Here is a 17,896-nt window from a genome sequence, read left to right as displayed (position 1 = left end):
CCAGGCCCTCGGATACAAACTGAAAATGTAACCCCATCAGGGTTTACTTCCTCTTTAAGAGAAAGACCAGATTAAAATAGAGCAGGCATATGAAATTAGCAGACCTCCAGCTGTTGCAGAACTACAAGTCCCATGACGCATAGCAAGACCGGCAGCCACAAGCATAACACCCAGAGGCAGAGGCATGATGGGACTTGAAGTTTTGCAACAGCTGGAGGTCCGCTAATTGCATATCCCTGCATTAGCGGTTAGATTTTAAGAAGCATCATTAGAAAAATAAATTTGTGGGAGATAAAACGGGGTGGAGGGGTTGCACAATTAATTTCCAGAAAACTGAATTTCTGACTCATTTGTAGAAAAGAGGGAGGCAGTACCCTCAGCCAACTTCCCTGCACCGAAACATATATGTGAATATTTACATATATACAAAAAAAACTTGATAAAACTCACCTCCACACGTGCCCATTTTTCATTGCTGTGGAACAAGCATATCTTCCCGCAGAAGGGGAGGGAAATAAATACATTCGAAGTGACAGTCTAAAACAAAAATATTTACATCTTTTACTGACAACATAACAAAAATATTTTCAGCATTCTCTATCATCATACATAAAAAAAAAAAAAAAAAAATGTAAAATACATCTCTAATCACATCACATTTAACATATGCCCAAAAAGTCAACATGCATAACAATGACTATTAGGAAATAGTGGGAGAAATAGGAATTTGCGGGGTATTTGCAGCTACAGGCCTCATTCAGATATCGGCTTTTTCAGCCGGCGATTCCCTGCACCATAAGAACGATCATAGCGGCTGTTCCGCCGCTTGATCGTTCTCACTGCGGCAAGAGGGGATGCCCCTCCCCTCTTGCCGCCCTCCGGTGCTTCTACCGACTCACTGCTTCCATCGGTGAGTCAGACACAGGATCCGCCGGCCCCAGATGGTGAACGATAGAGATATCTGGCGGACCAGATGGTCCTTGGAGTCTCTATGATTGTTCGGAGGCCGGGCACAATGTTATGACATCACGCCTGGCCTCTGCATTCAAACAAATGTTTTTTTGTTTTTTAATTTCAGGCTTCCCAGCCTAGAGGTGAGATGTGGGGTCTTATGGACCCCACATCGCACTGTAAAGAGGACCGATCGTGCCATATTCCTATTACAAGTGATGTTTACATTCCTTGTAATAGGAATAAAAGGATCATTTTTTTTTCTAGTGTCAAACTAAAAAAAAAAAAAAGTAAAATTAATTAAAAAAAAAAAATTTAAAGCGCCCCTGTCCCCATGTGCTCGCACGCAGAAGCGAACACATACGCAAGTCCCGCCCACATATGAAAATGTGCTCAAACCACACGTGAGGTATCGCCGCGAATGTTAGAGCGAGAACAATAATTCCAGCCCTAGACCTCCTCTGTAACGCTAAACACGTAACCAGTAAAAAATTTGAAAATGTCGCCTATGGGGATTTTTAAGTACCGAAGTTTGGCGCCATTCCATGGGTGTGTGCAATTTTGCAGCCTGACATGTTCATTATCTCTTTACTTGGCGTAACTTCATCTTTCACATTATGCAACTAAAATCGGGCTAACTTTAATGTTTTGTTTTTTTAAAGCATGAAACTGTTTTTTTTTTTTCCAAAAAAGGTGTTTGAAAAATTGCTGCACAAATACTGTGTGAGATAAAAAGTTGCAACGACTACCATTGTATTCTCTAGGGTCTTTGCTAAAAAAAAAAAAAAATAATATAATGTTTGGAGGTTCTATGTAATTTTCTAGTAAAAAAAAAAAATGATGAATTTTACATGTAGGAGAGAAAGGTCAGAATTGGCCTGGATGGGAAGTGGTTAAACTCCAATTCTTTTTATAGTCAGTAAATAATGGGTGAACAGGATGGCTGACATACAGTGCACTCCAAGCAGGGAATGTGGCTGGGGTGTACGTGTGCAGTAAGAGGCGAAAATTTATAGCTTTATAAATAGCTCTCTGAATTTTTTGTTGTTCATCTATATTTATGCTGCTTAAAGCTTAATTGCATTTATAGCAGCAAAGGCGTGAGTCTTTTTAACTTAATTTATTGAAAACAGAAAAACTGTTTAGCAACTATCTCCCTGGGGTGATGTGTTTGGTACTGTATATCACTGCGACTGCTATTACAGTGATGAACACTCCAACAGCAATCTTTTGAATGGTCATGAATGGGTTTCCATTCATGACAGCTTGCTTTCTGTTGACATGCTGTTATTGGCTACAGCTAATCACATGGTACAGGGCGCTGCGACTGACCAAGGGAACCATGGGATAGATGTTAGCCAATCACAGCCATCACTTTAGAAATCACAATGGTTATGAATAAAACTCATTCATAACAGATGTGTATACACTGTGATCGTGTGATGGAATAGCAATCACATGATCCCCCAGCCGCTCATAGCATCCGAGTAGCGGGAACCAAAATCCGCTGCGTGCGTTGCTAAACCTGCCCGTGTAGTCCGCCCACTGCAAAAGTACTGTATGGCAAGTTGAAGTCTGCCAGAAGAGTATCAAGTAAATATGTCAGAGAAATTGCATGACTCAGAGTTGGAGGTTCATCACACAGCTGTTAAAATTGCATTTTATTCCAAGTTGCATTTTATTCCAGAAAGTCAAAAAGTGCGTAGGGCAGGGTTTGCAGTTAGCTGTTCTGGGATGGACAGTGGTCAGAGCATACAAAATTTCTAGCTTGGAACAAACGTGAGTTCCTTAAGGCAGTAAAGCTCGGATCAAAAAGTCATGGACTAAAAAGATGGATTCCCTATAATGGGGAAGAACAGGGAAGGGTCCAGAGATTTCAGTTGACCCTAAAATACCTTAGAGCAAAAAAGCCACGTCTTACCAATGTATTCTGAGGCTAAACGAAATCCTGGCCACACACACACACACACCAAGTAAAAAAGTCGATAGGGGGATTTCTGAGGCAGCTTGCTCGATAGCTACCGATTGCTTTAACCACTTTAAGTCCACCCTATAGCAGTTTTACTGCTACAGGATGGCACCTGTGCGCCAGATCAGGTACATACACACACGCATGATCCAACACTTCTGGGTAGGGTGCACACATGCGAGCTGCGGTCAGCTCGCTTTCGCTGTGATTACGCAGAGCGGAAGCAGATTAGTGGGTGCAAGGTACTCGATGTCCTCCAGCACCCACCGATTGTCAGGCAGACACACAGAACTGCGATCTGCCTATGTAAAAGCAGATCGCTGTTCTGACAGGAAGGAAGGAATGGAGTGTGTGTAAATTCCATCTCTTCCCCTAGTAAAAGCACCTCACACAGTATAGTAAAATACTGGCTAGGTACATAGTTTACCCTTTGTTCAACCCTGTTAACCCCTTACCAGCCAGTGTCATTAGTACAGTGACAGTGCATTTTTTTTAGCACTGATCACTGTATTAGTCTCAATGGTCCTCGAGAAGTGTCAAAAGTGTCAGTGTTTAAATGTCCGCAGCAATTACTATTAAAATAAAAATATTCTATAGTTGTAGATGCTATAACTTTTGCGCAAACTAATCAATTGGTCTTTTGTTTATAGCGCAAAAAATAAAAAACGCAGAGGCAATCAAATACCACCAAAAGAAAGTTCTATTCGTGGGTAAAAAAAAAAAAAATTAATTTTTATTCGAGTACAGTGTTGCATGACTGTACAACTGTCAGTTAAAGTCATGCAGTGCCGTATCGCAAGAAATGGCCTGGTCATAAAGGGGGTAAATCTTCTAGTGGTTAAGGGACCATGGCAGCACCAGTTGATGACCCTGTTTAAATGGCAGTAGCCTCGGTAAGGCCATGCCCCATGTAGTTTAGCTAATCACAAGAGCGACTAAGGGAGGGGTGCCTGGGGTGGTTTTTGGGACCCATAGAAACTGAGTAAAGGTTCTATTGATGGCTCTCTAACATATCAGGAAAACTAACAGAAGGAGCCGGCAAATGGTACAGGATGCGGGGCATAATGTTCATTTTATTAATATTTTCTGATCCATGAAAAGTACTCCTGTACCAGGTTGACAGATCCCATTTGATCACTGACAAAAAGAGGGGAAAAATTGATCCTAAAAGTATCTTCTAGGTTCCTGAGAAGGTTAGTACCCAGATATCGAATATATGACGTCTTCCATTTCATTGGGAAGTTGCCCTTGTGGTATCTGGTAGATGATTCAGGTATAGGGATGTTTAACGCCTCTGCCTTCTGGAAATTAAGCAAAAGTTGGAAAGTGATACATAGCTTTCCAATTTGGTCAAAAGGTTCAGAAGGGACTGCACAGGGTTTGTGATGAAAAAGAAGATCATCCGAATACGCACCATTTTTCAAAGGAAACGGTGTCCCTACAGAAGGGCCATTATCCGGATTGTCACTAATTCTACAAAGAAAGGGCTCTAGCATCAAAATAAATATTAATGGGAACAAGAGACATCCCTGTTGAGTCCTATTTGTCCTCAGGGGGAGACTGAAAATTGTATAGCAATTCACAGAATCTTCGGAAAAATAGGGGCTATGTCATCAGTAGTATGTACTTTGTTGGCTGAAGTCTAAAAGCTCAGGGATGATTGAGTGGGCCCCGTTGTGTCCTCAACCCCCAAGTTAAAAAGCTAACATTTGTTGCCATGTTTGTAAAATGTCTTTTTGCACTTGGCAATTACAGCTTTAGCCTTGTCCCTAAAGAGGAATTTCAGGTGGTCACATAGATCAGCTAGAGCAGAGTACACCAGGGATCGTTTATGGACCGCTTTGAGACTGCAGTTATCTTGTAAAAAAGGGCATTTGCTTAGTCTTTTCTTTCTTCAGTGGGATTCCCAGTTTGATCAAAATTCCTCTATTGTAGGCTTAGTGAGTTTACCCCACACAAAATGAGGTCACAATCTTAAGTGTCATTCATAGAAAAAGGAACCGTAATGCTTTGATTTGTTTGTCACATGCAGATTTTGCAGAAAGGATGAGTTAAGCCATCAAAACCAAGGCGTGGTTGGCAAAGATGCCAAATCTATTTACAGAGAAATAGGAGCATGAGTGGAGGCAACAAGAGTTCCTATAGCAGTCCCCTGGACAGTAGGAATTAGGGATTGATGAATTAGAAATGAATCAGGGTTCGAGGAAATCTACTCTTGAGGAATATACTCCGGAGGCACTCATGATTTGGTGGCTCACTGGCCATGTGGGTACAGGCCTATGTGGGAGAAAGGTTGGAAATGGCTCAGAGAGAGACACTCCACTCCCAACTAACTTGTATGTGGTAACATGGAAGTCATACGCTCAATAAAACAAACAATGAAGTAAACGCAACAAAACAAAGATTATTCAATGGCCCTTTAGCTCAAACTGTCACTCGATCAACAATACAATGCCCACTGCACAAATCTAGGTCACACACACAATAGATGGACCCTCTCTACTCTGAGCAGCCATGGCTGTGGACTGGGTGAGAACATATCAAGCAACAGCCAGGACTGGAAGATCCAACTCAGGCCCTGGCACCCAGTGCAGCAGTTAACACAATAACTGAGAAGTAACACTAACGCCCTGTACACACGATCGGACATTGATCGGACATTCCGACAACAAAATCCATGGATTTTTTTCGACGGATGTTGGCTCAACCGTGTGCACAGGGCATTACAGATATACATGTACTCCAATAATGGCTGCGAACAAAGTGAATGCAACAAGCAGTTAGGTCACTGAGATGAGACCAAGAACATATTTGAATAGTAAATTTTATGTCCCCTTTAAGGTAGGGCTCCAGGCCTTTCAAGGCACAGCTCATAGTAGGACTAGGGCAGGGTTAGGATTCATGTACAGTTGCAGCAGTCAGAGTTAGAGGTCCGTGTCTAATGTCTGGGTGGTCTTGGTGGCAGTTCTGCTTTAGTCAGTTTCAAGTTAGCAAGCAGGCCTTGTCCCTGGGAGCAGTTGAAGTCAGTCTAGCATCTGGAACTGATCGTTCTCCAGGAAAGTCAAAAGGTTCAGGAGGTCTGCATGACTCTGGAGAGAGAAAGAAGCATTGCCCTTTCTGATGATCAAAAGTGAAATGGGATCCCTCACAGACAGGGGAGTCCCAGTCGGTGAAGCTTGTCCAGCCAAGGCTCCAGTAAAGCTTCTCTTTGCAGGGCCGCTCTGGAAATGTCCAGGAGAATTTTAACCTCCTTTCCATAAAAGTTCACTGCCCCCATGAATCATGCTTTCTGAAGAATGGATTAATTATGGGTATACCGGTGTAGGTGGCAGATGACATCCTTCGGTCTGGCTGCATCCGCTGATCTGGGGCTCAGAGCCCTGTGCATCCAATCTAGCTCAACATTCTCTGGGGGAAGTGTGCAATACTTTGTGGAGGATGGCATAAACGGTGTCATGAAGGTTTGCGGATCCTGTAGCTTCAGGGAGGCCTCGGCCGCAAGTTGTTACAGCAGCTTCCGATCTTCCAGGTTCTCCATGTGTAGCTACATGGCTAATAGTCGATCGGCGTGGGAGGCTTGGCCTTGTTCTAAAGTAGCCAGTCTGACACATCGGAGCTGAGTAGCTGCATCTCCTGCTTGTGGGTCTCCTCAATTCGATGAAAGAGCGCCTCAAGGTCTGCCTTGGTTGGGAGAGCACAGATCAGGGCTTTCAGGTCTGCTTTACCTCTCTTCGATGATACATCTGCAGTCAGGGAGGGAAGGGGAGAATGAACAGGTCACAGAAGCTCCATGGAGATTGGAATAAGCGCCCGAGCTGCCCCAAGGGGAAAGAGATGCTGGAGGGACTTGTGGGGGGATAGTTTGATTGCCGCCATGTGTGGCCACCATGTTGGTTGAGGTGCCAGACCTGGCTTCCGAGGAAGAAGTGCTTTATCTTAGCCCAGGCAGGTGCTATGGGTGTCCATTACCTTCCTCCATTTTGGTTCAGATCATGAGTATGTCAGGGTATAGCTGGTACAGGCTGGTTGGGAGTTAGGAACTCAGGCACTGCAGGTCTTCACTACAACGTCCAGACCACTACTCCAAAAAATTTGAATCAAATGTATTTCAGGGGACATGGGATTCTTCATTTTTATGACTACTTGATATCCCAAAGCATTGAATATGAAGAGTTGGCAATACAGCAATAAGGCCAAAATGTCCAAACACCAAAAAAGAATAGAGGAAGCCCAATACAAAGCTGCCTACAAGACCTTTTGCCCAAAACAGACTTCTGCAGGATTGTGAACATCTACCAAGTAATATTTAGAAATCGTGAAGAGAAGGATGTAACCTTAAAAACTTGAACAACAGAACCTTGATGCTGATATACCAAAGATGTGATGACACTCCTGGTGGAAGGGGCCTTGACCAGGAATGAAGGAACCTTACCCCATGATACCAAAGGCCGGAGAAATAAGCTGACACCACCACCAAGAAATGGCAGATTAAGAATCAGCCTGACATTTGCAAAAGGACCTCCAGGTAGAACAGACAAGGCCTCAAAATCAGGGCTGCCATCAGCATCCTGATATCTCACCAAAGCCACCATACAGAGCTCCAAAAAAAAAAAAAAAAAAAAAAAATGAAAAAATAAAATTAAAATTTACACAAAAATGGTAAAAAGTTATAAAACATAAAAAAACTACAGACACCAGTAGCAAAACTACCAGGGTCTGCAAAGGTCACACTTGCAACTGTACCCTGGTGTTCCGCCACTGGGCTTGGAAGGAAAGGGCCCTTCCATGACAAAAAAAAAAAAGAAAAAAAAGAAAGAAACATACATTTATCAGCTGCTCTTGATCTGCCCTCTAAATGCAGTAAAACCATATGAAAAGATCAAAAGGGGTGGGACAGGCAGTGGGCGGACGCTGGGAAATGTTGGTGGTCAGGCCCGGGAGGCCCAAGACTAAAGCTGTGCAAGGGGCCCCAACATTTCTGATGGCTGCCTTTCTCAAAATATAAAAACAAAGCTGTAGTCTTCAGATAAATTCAAAAAGCTCAAACACCTTCCAAAGTTGAAGCACCCTAGGATGCTTAAAAGGAAAAGTACAGCCAAAGCTAGTTTCTCTGTACTTCTCCCGTGGATCACAGGAGTGGCGATCGTTTTGCACTACAGTGACCCGTATTCAGCTGAAAGCAGGCTGAAGCCGGCTGATGTCACAGAGTCAGTTCAGGCTCAGGAAAGATCGTGACCATATATTCGGGGATCTGCCCAAATGCCTGGACCAGCAACCGGCTCAGGCTCTCAGTTAGCCGCTGAGAGCCTGACACTGTCACCTCTCCAAGGCCCAACGCTCCAGTGGCTTTGGAGCAGAGCAGAAAGTCACCAGCTCTCTGCTCCAGGAAGAATGAGAACCGAGCGATCAGCGGTGTTTAGAGTCGGCGGGGCCAGATGCAGTATCGGACCAATGCTGCATCAACCTAGATGAGTAGGATTTAAAAAAAAAAAATTTTTTAATATATATATATATATATATATATATATATATATATATATATATATATATATATATATATATATATATATATATATATATATATATATATATATATATATATACACATATATATACACACATACACTCTTCTCTTTTAACCATTTCAGCACCAGATTTATCGCTGTGCGCCCCCCTTTATCATCAGGCCATTCTTTGCCATAAAGTGCTGCACTACTTTACCTGACAATTGCACGGTCGTGCAACGCTGTACGCAAACAAAATTTATATAATTTTTTTTTCCCACAAAAATAGTGCTTTCTTTTTGTGGTATTTGATAATCACTAGGTTTTTTATTTTTTGCGCTATAAATCTAAAAAAGACTAAAAATTAAAAAAAAAAAAAACAAAAAAAAAAACAAACTCACTTTTTCCTATAAAACCCCTATAAAATTTCATAAAAATAAAATGTCTTCATAAATGCAGACCAAAAACATTCTGCTACATGCCTTTGGTACGCAAAAAAAAGTTCCACGTAGTGTATATTAATTGGTTTGCATGAAAATTATAGTTTCTACAAATGACGGTATATACAGTATCTCACAAAAGTGAGCACACCCCTCTCATTTCTGTAAGACCCTTTTCATACTGGAGGCGTTTTTCAGGGCTAAAAATAGGGCCTGAAAAATGCCTCCCCTGCAGCCCGAGTGTGAAAGGTGGAGTGCTCTTGCAGGATGTTAGAAAAAGTCCTGCAAGCAGCATCTTTGGAGCAGTTTAGGAGCGATGTATACACCGCTCCTCCACCGCCCCTGCCCATTGAAATGAATGGGCACTGCCGCCAAAGCGCCTGCAAAGAGCTTTGGCAGCGGCGCTCTTCAGGTGCATTCAACCCTTTCTTTGGCCGCTAGCGGGGGTTAAAAGCGCCCCGCTAGCGGCCGGAATGCGCTGCTCACACGGCCACGCTGTGAGTGTGAAAGAGGTCTTAATATTTTATTATATTTTTTCATGTGACAACACTGAATACATTACACTTTGCTACAATGTAAAGCAGTGAGTGTACAGTGTGTATAGGAAGCGTAAATCTGCTGTCCCCTCAAAATAACTCAACACACAGCCATTAATGTCTAAACTGCTGGCAACAAAAGTGAGTACACCCCCAAGTGAAAATGTCCAAATTGGGCCCAATTAGCCATCTTCCTTCCCTAGTATCATGTGACTCGTTAGTGTTACAAGGTCTCAGGTGTGAATGGGGAGAAAATTCGCACTACATCACATCAGTGTGAACTTAGGCTAAAGGTATTAATAAAACATACTGCAACATTAGCATACCTTAGAATCGAAGTAGTTTTCAACTTTCTGCAAAGTTTCATATAGTTTGGTGAGGCCCTTTGATGGGATTTGACAAAATAAGGTACCATCAGAACAAACATTTGTCACAATTATATTTGAGTAGGAAGAATTCACCTGAAAAAAAAAAAACAAACAAAACATTTATGTTTGCAAAACAGAAACATGTTTTATGTTTTTTACAAAGATATTATGAAGCAAGCTGAAATGATTATATTTTCGGAACTAAAAACCAAGGACTCTAGTAAGCTTTCAACACCACCAATTATGGCAACCTTCTGACATACCAGTTACATTTTATATAAGTTTTAAGTTATACGTTTTTTTATAAACTAGTCCACAACCAGGTTTGATCACTTACCTTCAACTGTACGCTTAGAGAGTGATCGCATAATTCCCTCAGACAGATAGAATTTATATTTATATCATCATCTCCCGATGTATCATACAGTACGACAAGAGGCTTTTCTGTCTTTTGCAGTATCTCTACTGCAAGAATTTTACCGCATGCTTTAGCCTCTACTGCTTTCACTAGCACAGGATCATCACAGAAAGCATCCAAACCTATAAATATACAATGATAAAATACTGAAAACACAGTTATGAAAGAGCACTGTCAAATATTTGAAATTCCCTATGGGCGACATTAATAAGGTAAATAAAAACAAAATTTCAGTAACATGGTAGAATAGGCTATGTTATGGCTTTTCTGAACAGATATTCACAGACCATATTTCAGACTATTTTTGTTACTGGTAGCTTACTAGTTAGTATAAGCTTTCCTTTAGCATGTTCTAAAGTAAAGCCCGAAGTTGCCCAAATTACCAGATTGTTAAAGTGTTAAATAGTACTCCAAAAATTAATCCTAATTAGCGCAACCATCCTCTTCCTAACTTGAAGTAAAAGATATACCAATATAAAAATACACTGGTTGCTGCCAACGCCGCAAAGTGTTTTCACCCCACTCTCAATATTACACGAAATCTGAAAATAGTGCAGCCAAACACATATTATAATATAAAGCTGCTTAAGTGCTAAAGATACCAAAATATCATAAATCCAATCAAAACTTATATTAGTTAAAAGTGCAAAGGGTCCATATATCTAAAAAATATCAAACATGGTCAATGATTTTTAACCACTTTCTGCCCACGTTATAGCTGAAAGACAGCTACAACGTGGGATTTGAGTGGTGGGAAATCTTCCATAGGACATCCTCCCATGATCGAGCAGCTCGTGTGCCACCCTCTGTGATCGTTGAGTCCTTTGTGATCACAGATCGGGGTAAAAGGGACAATCACAGCGGTCCTTTACCACGTGATAAACTGTCAGCCAATGACAGCTGATCACAGAAGCAAACGCAAGCCGGTTATCACCTTTTTTTCTTCTCATGCTGATGGCCACCCATTAGTGTCACCCCAGTCAGTGCAGCCTTACCAGCTCCCATTAGTGAAGGAGAAAAAAAACCTGTTTGCAAACTTTTATAACTAGAAAATTTCCCCCCCAAAATTTTCAGTCTATTTTTGTTTCTTTAGCAAACAAACAAACAAACAAAAAAAAACAGTGGTGATTAAATACCACCCAAAAGAAAGCTCCATTTGTGTGGGAAAAAATAAAACGATAAAAATTGTGTTTGGGTAGTGTTGCATGACCGCGCAATTGTCATTAAGGCTGGGTTCACACTGGTGCAAACAGACATTGCATGTGATTTGCACCACATTGCTGTTCAGATCACATTCGATGTATGTGCGATGCAAATTCAGCCATAAAATTTGTATGGCTGAATTTGCTTCGCATTCAGACTAAAATGGTGTAGGACCCTTGTTTTGATCCGCACTGGAGTCAAATCGCATGGGTGTTGACACCCATGCAATCCGATTCCTGCACCATTTCACAGTTCGCACTGTGATCTACAAACCGATCTGGGGGTGTCATTAACTTTACATTGACACCCGCAATGGTTCACAGATGTCAGTGAACTCTTTGCGATTCAGGTGTGATGCGGGAACCCAAACAGGATTCGCCGGTTTTCCCGTATCGCACCAGTGTGAACCCAGCCTCAATATGCGACAGCGCTGAAGCTGAAAATTGGCCTGGTATATATAAGACAGGGACAGAACACACAATATCTAGTGCTCTCTGATATATATTTATTTTGTGCTAAAAACACATAAGCACCCTCATGAATGGCACTTTAACCGTGCCAGCTGCAATAAACTACATTTGTGTCGGCTTATATACCAAGATGGTCAGATTTATTTTTAACAGAAAATAAATATAGATCAAAAAGAGAGCACTAGATATTATGTGTTCTGTCCCTGTCTTCTATATTGCCGTCCCCTGTGTGCATTCACGATGTTGGGAACAGATTAAAGAAAACGGAGGAATAGCACGCCATACTGAGTCACGTACCTTAAAGGCAACAGCTTGTTATGACACACTGATAAAACAGGAGGAGGATAGCATGGGCACTTTATAAATTTTGTTCTATTATGAAGTTTTCTGCACAGCGTTGGTTCATTAAGAATCATGGACTAGGTTTGATATTTTTGCGATATATGGACACTTTGCACTTTAACTTATATACTTTTTGATTGGATTCATCAGCAGAGTATATGTACAGTGTGGTACAATATTTTGGCACCTTTAGCACTTTATATCGAATACGTGTTGCGCTGCACGATTTGCAGATCTAGTGTCAAATGTTAAGCCTTCAGTTATACTGGCCCTAAGTAAACTAGAACTATGATTAAACAGTTACCTGCTAGCCTACATTTTGTGGCTTGGAATGGAAGAGAATAGAATGGTTTGCTCAACCTGCTGACTTTAGAGCTGTCAACCACTTCACTAAAACCATAGTCCACATAGACAACCTGTAAGAAATGAGCATGTAAGAAATGAATTCAGGAATGGCAAATAATTAAATATAACTGGCATAACTGAACATTCATCCATTGAGTTACCAAAGTTACAAACCAAGAGCACGCATTACAGAATATAGAAGGCATTTTGTTTCCTTATGTTTCCTTATGTTAATCCATACTGCAAGGGTTAAAGTTTATTTATTTTAACAGGTTTACCTACATGATCCTCAGCTACCCTGGCAACCAGCGCTCTCTTCTACCTTGCACTCCATTAGATGAAATTTCCCAATGCGCCCGGACATCCAATGTAGGACTATGGATTCTGCACTGTACTTCATGATGTCAGAGGAACTGCAACCACCAAAGCGTAAAGGGGTGGGTGGAGTGGGCTGCAGGGATTGGTCTAGCAATTCAGAGGGAGCGTATGAAAGCAGAGAATCGGGTAAGTAAAAGTGCTAACCTAGAACAGCCTAACCCTAAAGGAGCATTGCATCTCTGCAGTGTGGGAGCAGCTCCATTACAAGGGAGGACTGTTACTTTCCCCGGAGTTCAGCATCAACAAAGAGCATAGTAGAGTTTTCTTAAAAAGAAGGTATGTGCAAATCTTCAAGTGTTTACGTCTCATTTAATATAGTAGACTGAGCCATGTTAATCTTTTTTTTTTTCAGTTGAGATAACTGTACAACCAAAAACTGCTGAATTACAACTGCCCTTTATTGGATAAATTTCAGTAAACATGTGTACTGTTTATTAAAGTGGAGTTCCACCCACTTTTACAACTCTTCAGCATCCCTCACTAAACTGTGCATTGTAAACGAATTGGATATTTTTAAATTTTTTTCCCAGCACTTACTGTATATCTGCTGTATTCATTTTTCACTTATATGTGCATGCGCTAAAGGCTATAAATACGTGAACAAAGAATATAATAAATCTATACAATATTGAAAACTACAAACAGTGTCAAACGCCTGTGAAGAAAGTGACTAAAATCCACAATTGAATATATGAATAAATGGTAACAAGCAACATGCAAAAAAAAAAAAAAAAATGAGAAAGAAAAGAAAAAAATCCTTTAAATAATTAGCAAAAATATATAAGTGCTACTTGATAAATAAAGTGTCCGAAACCAATTCATACAAATGAATATATCTCAGTCCAAACCATTCACAAGAGTATATAAATCAAAGTGCACAATAGTGTCCAAACAAATAGCAGGCATTCCTCATGCTTGTATTTATGAAAAAGTGCTAAATATTCCTCATGCTCTTCTTAAGAGATGTGCACGTTATGGCATGCTCCAGTGCTCTCCAGTGACCCCCAATGGATAATGCGCTCACCTTAGAGCGTGTGACACAGTGGCTAAACAGTGTCAAAACACGCATTAGAGCCACTCCAGGGCTCATACAGGGTCTGCTGGTGATGATCTGTACCACGCTCAAATGGTGACATATATAAAAGAAAGGAGACTCATAGCATAATACCGCCAGGAATTTATTTGAAAAGCCATAAAAACATCTGGGGGATCCGGATAGATGGTGCACTGACGCACCCAAGCATTGTGAGTACCCTCCTGGAGGGATTGTTTTTATGGGTTTTCAAATAAATTCCTGGCGGTATTATGCTATGAGTCTCCTTTCTTTTATATATGTCACCATTTGAGCGTGGTACAGATCATTAGGCATGTGCATTTCGTTTCGTTCCGAATCGAAATTCGGACGAATTTTTCATTATTCGGAAATTCGGATGCATCCGAATTTCCGAATGACAAAAGTAAAGAATTTAAACGAATCCGAAAAAAAACGAACGAATTCGAATCGAATTCGAAAACATAATCAAATTAAAAAAAAATAGAAAACGTTTTTCTAAAAAAAACAATAAGGTAGAATATAAAATAATAAAGCAATAGAATATGTATATGTATATATATATATATAATATATAGAATGAATATTTGAATTTGAATTGAAAATACTATTATAGAATATAAAATAATAGAAAAGAAAAGCATAAAAAAACAATAGAAGAGAATAATAAAAAAAAAATTATATATATATATATATATATATATATAATTTTTTTTTTATTATTCTCTTCTATTGTTTTTTTATGCTTTTCTTTTCTATTATTTTATATTCTATAATAGTATTTTCAATTCAAATTCAAATATTCATTCTATATATTATATTTTCTTCTATTCTGTTCTATTGTTTTTCTAGTCTATTCTTTTCTATTATTTTCTATTCTATTCTAATCTTTTACATTCAAATTTGATTTCGGTCTATATGAAATTCGAATTTTGGAAGATGATAGATATATATATATATATCTAATTTTCTATTCTGTTTCATTGTTTTTCTATGCTATTCTTTTCTAAACTTTTCTATTCGAATATTGAATATTGAAATATATATATATATATATATATATATATATATATATATAAATAAAACCATCTTCCGAAATTTGAATTTCTTATAAAATGAATTCGAATTTGAATAGAAAAGATTAGATTAGAGTAGAAGAGAAAAGACTAGAAAAACAATAGAACAGAATAGAATAAATTATATATATTATATTTTATTCTGTTCTGTTCTATTGTTTGTCTAGTCTATTATTTTCTATTCTAATCTTTTCTATTCAAATTCGAATTCATTCTATACGAAATTCCACTTTCAGAAGCCATCTTCCGAAATTCGAATTTCGTATAGAATGAATTCAAATTCGAATAGAAAAGTTTAGAATAGAATAAAAAAGAATAGCATAGAAAAACAATGAAACAGAATAGAAAAAAATATATATATATTATATTTTATTCTCTTCTGTTCTATTGTTTTTCTAGTCTATTCTATTTCTATTCTAATCTTTTCTATTCAAATTCGAATTCATTCTATACGAAATTCTAATTTTAGAAGCCATCTTCCGAAATTCGAATTTCGCATAGAATTAATTCAAATTCGAATAGAAAAGTTTAGAATAGAATAGAAAAGAATAGCATAGAAAAACAATGGAACAGAATAGAAAAAATATATAATATATATATTTAACCATCTTCCAAAATTGGAATTTGGTACAGAATGAATTCGAATTCAAATAGAAAAGCTTAGAATACAATATATTATATTTTTTTCTATTCTGATCTATTGTTTTTCTATGCTATTCTTTTATACTTTCTATTCTATCCTAATCTTTTCTATTGGAATTCGATTTCATTCTATACGAATTTCAAATTTCGCAAAATGGTTATATATAGTTTACTTTTTCAAATTCAGTTATTGTTTTTTTCGAATTTTATAGTTTTTTTCGAATGTGGTAGAATTTTTTCGAATTTGACAGTTTTTTTCGAATGTGGTAGAATTTTTTCAAATTTGACAGTTTTTTTCGAATGTGGTAGAATTTTTTCGAATTTGATAGTTTTTTTCGAATACGGTCGAATTTTTTCGAATGCAGTCGAATTTTTTCGAATGCGGTCGAATTTTTTCAAATTCGAATACGGAACGAAACGAATTCCGAAAACGAATGTAATGAATGCAACGAATTTAACTAAACGAATTAAGTTAAATAACGAATCGAAACGAAACGAAACTAAACGAATTTTTTCATCCTGCACATGTCTACAGATCATCACCAGCAGACCCTGTATGAGCCCTGGAGTGGCTCTAATGCGTGTTTTGACACTGTTTGTAATTTTCAATATTGTATAGATTTATTATATTCTTTGTTCACGTATTTATAGCCTTTAGCGCATGCACATATATTTATTTTATTTTGGCATATACACGGTATGGAACGTGGTTAGTGTGTGCAGCTGAATTAGGTTCATTTATTCACATTGGAGGCATTAACCCATTTGTGGCTCACAAGATTTTAGCACTATTCATTTTTCACTTCCTCCTCTCTGGCCGCGGCCCATTGCATCATTTCCTGTTTGCAATGCCTTCTGGGAAGGGGCGGCAACTTCCTCTGAAACTGCCGCTGCTATGGAAACCTGACCTGAAACCTATTACACTGCTTGTGCTGCACTGAGCATGTGCGAGATCTGCAAGGTTGAGATCCAGGAAGAAATACAGTCTGGCTTCAGATGCCCACACTTAAGATGGCCACGGCCTGCTGTAAGTTTATAAAATAACAAACTACTGCTATAAACTAACAAAACAGACCTTAGTTTACAGACTAACCTTACTAGAATACATTGAGCTTGTGTATTATAGGGGTATTTTTATTTAAAAATTATAATTTTGGCTGGAACACCACTTTAATATCCTCACATATCTCACATGCCGAATAATGCCCACGCAGTCAATCAAACCCTTTTAAGAGTTTAATGTGCTTACCTTGATTTTATTATCTTCAACTTCGGATATCTGTGCACGCAGCCATGCCTCCTCTTCTGCTTTTACAGCCACAAGCTGTCCCAACTTCAGTAAATGTGGTGGCACAAGATTTGTATTTTTACTGTAAAACTCCTTCATTTCATCTTCCATGCGTTCTTGTGCAGCAGAATAGTCTTCACCCACATACCTAAGTAGTAAATATGAGTAAATAGGTGCTTGCTAATGTTGTACACAATATTTTAAAAGAAAAACTGATGTCTTACAAAAAACACACACTGAATCACCAAATAATTAGAGAGTAGACCAGATGGTGTGCTGTATAGCAAAGTAAAGCATGGACCTGCTTTTAAGATATATGGTCAATGAAAATCTGATAAAACCAGCACCAGGCTGATGATCTCACTAAGAGTAATGAAGATTACTCACAGGTTCACACCAATACCCTGCACTTTAGGTTCCATACCAAGCGTAATAGGTTGCCATAGGTTAGGGGCGTTTCTAAACTGCCAGTAAAACACTGAGTGCTTTTCGGGCACTTTTGAAGAGCTTTTCAGTCGCTTTTTTTTCCCATTCATTTCAATGAAGAGGGGTGTTTCTGAGGCACTTTTTTTGCTCTCCAAAGATGCCGCTTGCAGTTTTTTCACCGCCCTGCCAGCACTCCGTCCCAGCGTGAAAGCATTCATTGATTTTAACGTCAATAGGTTTTCGTGAGCTTTTCAGGCGCTTTTTTTTTCCATTCATTTCAATGAAGAGGGGTGTTTTTGAGGCACTTTTTTTGCTCTCCAAAGATGCCGCATGCAGGAGGAGTTTTTTCACCGCCCCGCCAGCACTCCGTCCCAGTGTGAAAGCATTCATTGATTTTAACGTCAATAGGTTTTCGTGAGCTTTTCAGGCGCTTTTTTAAGCACAAAAGCGCCTCAAATGTGAAAGGGGTCTAAATAAAATCGAGTTTCA

At 39.1% G+C, this 17,896-nt stretch overlaps 1 protein-coding gene across 4 annotated transcripts in view; it reads right to left on the bottom strand.

Moving 5' to 3' along the window:
- The window catches only part of TDRD7 (tudor domain containing 7), a 161,020-nt gene that overhangs the window by 52,953 nt on the left and 90,171 nt on the right, over positions 1–17,896 (bottom strand). For all 4 annotated transcript variants that reach the window (XM_073591238.1, XM_073591239.1, XM_073591236.1 and 1 more), the window contains exons 8-12: positions 16,943–17,129; positions 12,506–12,617; positions 10,106–10,308; positions 9,727–9,861; positions 451–537 (exon numbers count right to left, since the gene is read on the bottom strand). In XM_073591238.1, the coding sequence (XP_073447339.1) occupies positions 451–537; positions 9,727–9,861; positions 10,106–10,308; positions 12,506–12,617; positions 16,943–17,129 (724 nt within the window). The remainder of the gene's footprint in view (positions 1–450; positions 538–9,726; positions 9,862–10,105; positions 10,309–12,505; positions 12,618–16,942; positions 17,130–17,896) is intronic.

Source organism: Aquarana catesbeiana, linkage group LG01, assembly GCF_042186555.1.
Source record: "Aquarana catesbeiana isolate 2022-GZ linkage group LG01, ASM4218655v1, whole genome shotgun sequence".
Classification (NCBI taxonomy): Eukaryota; Metazoa; Chordata; class Amphibia; order Anura; family Ranidae; genus Aquarana; species Aquarana catesbeiana.
Note: the sequence above shows the minus strand (reverse complement) of the source record. Positions and strands in the feature narration are given on the sequence as shown.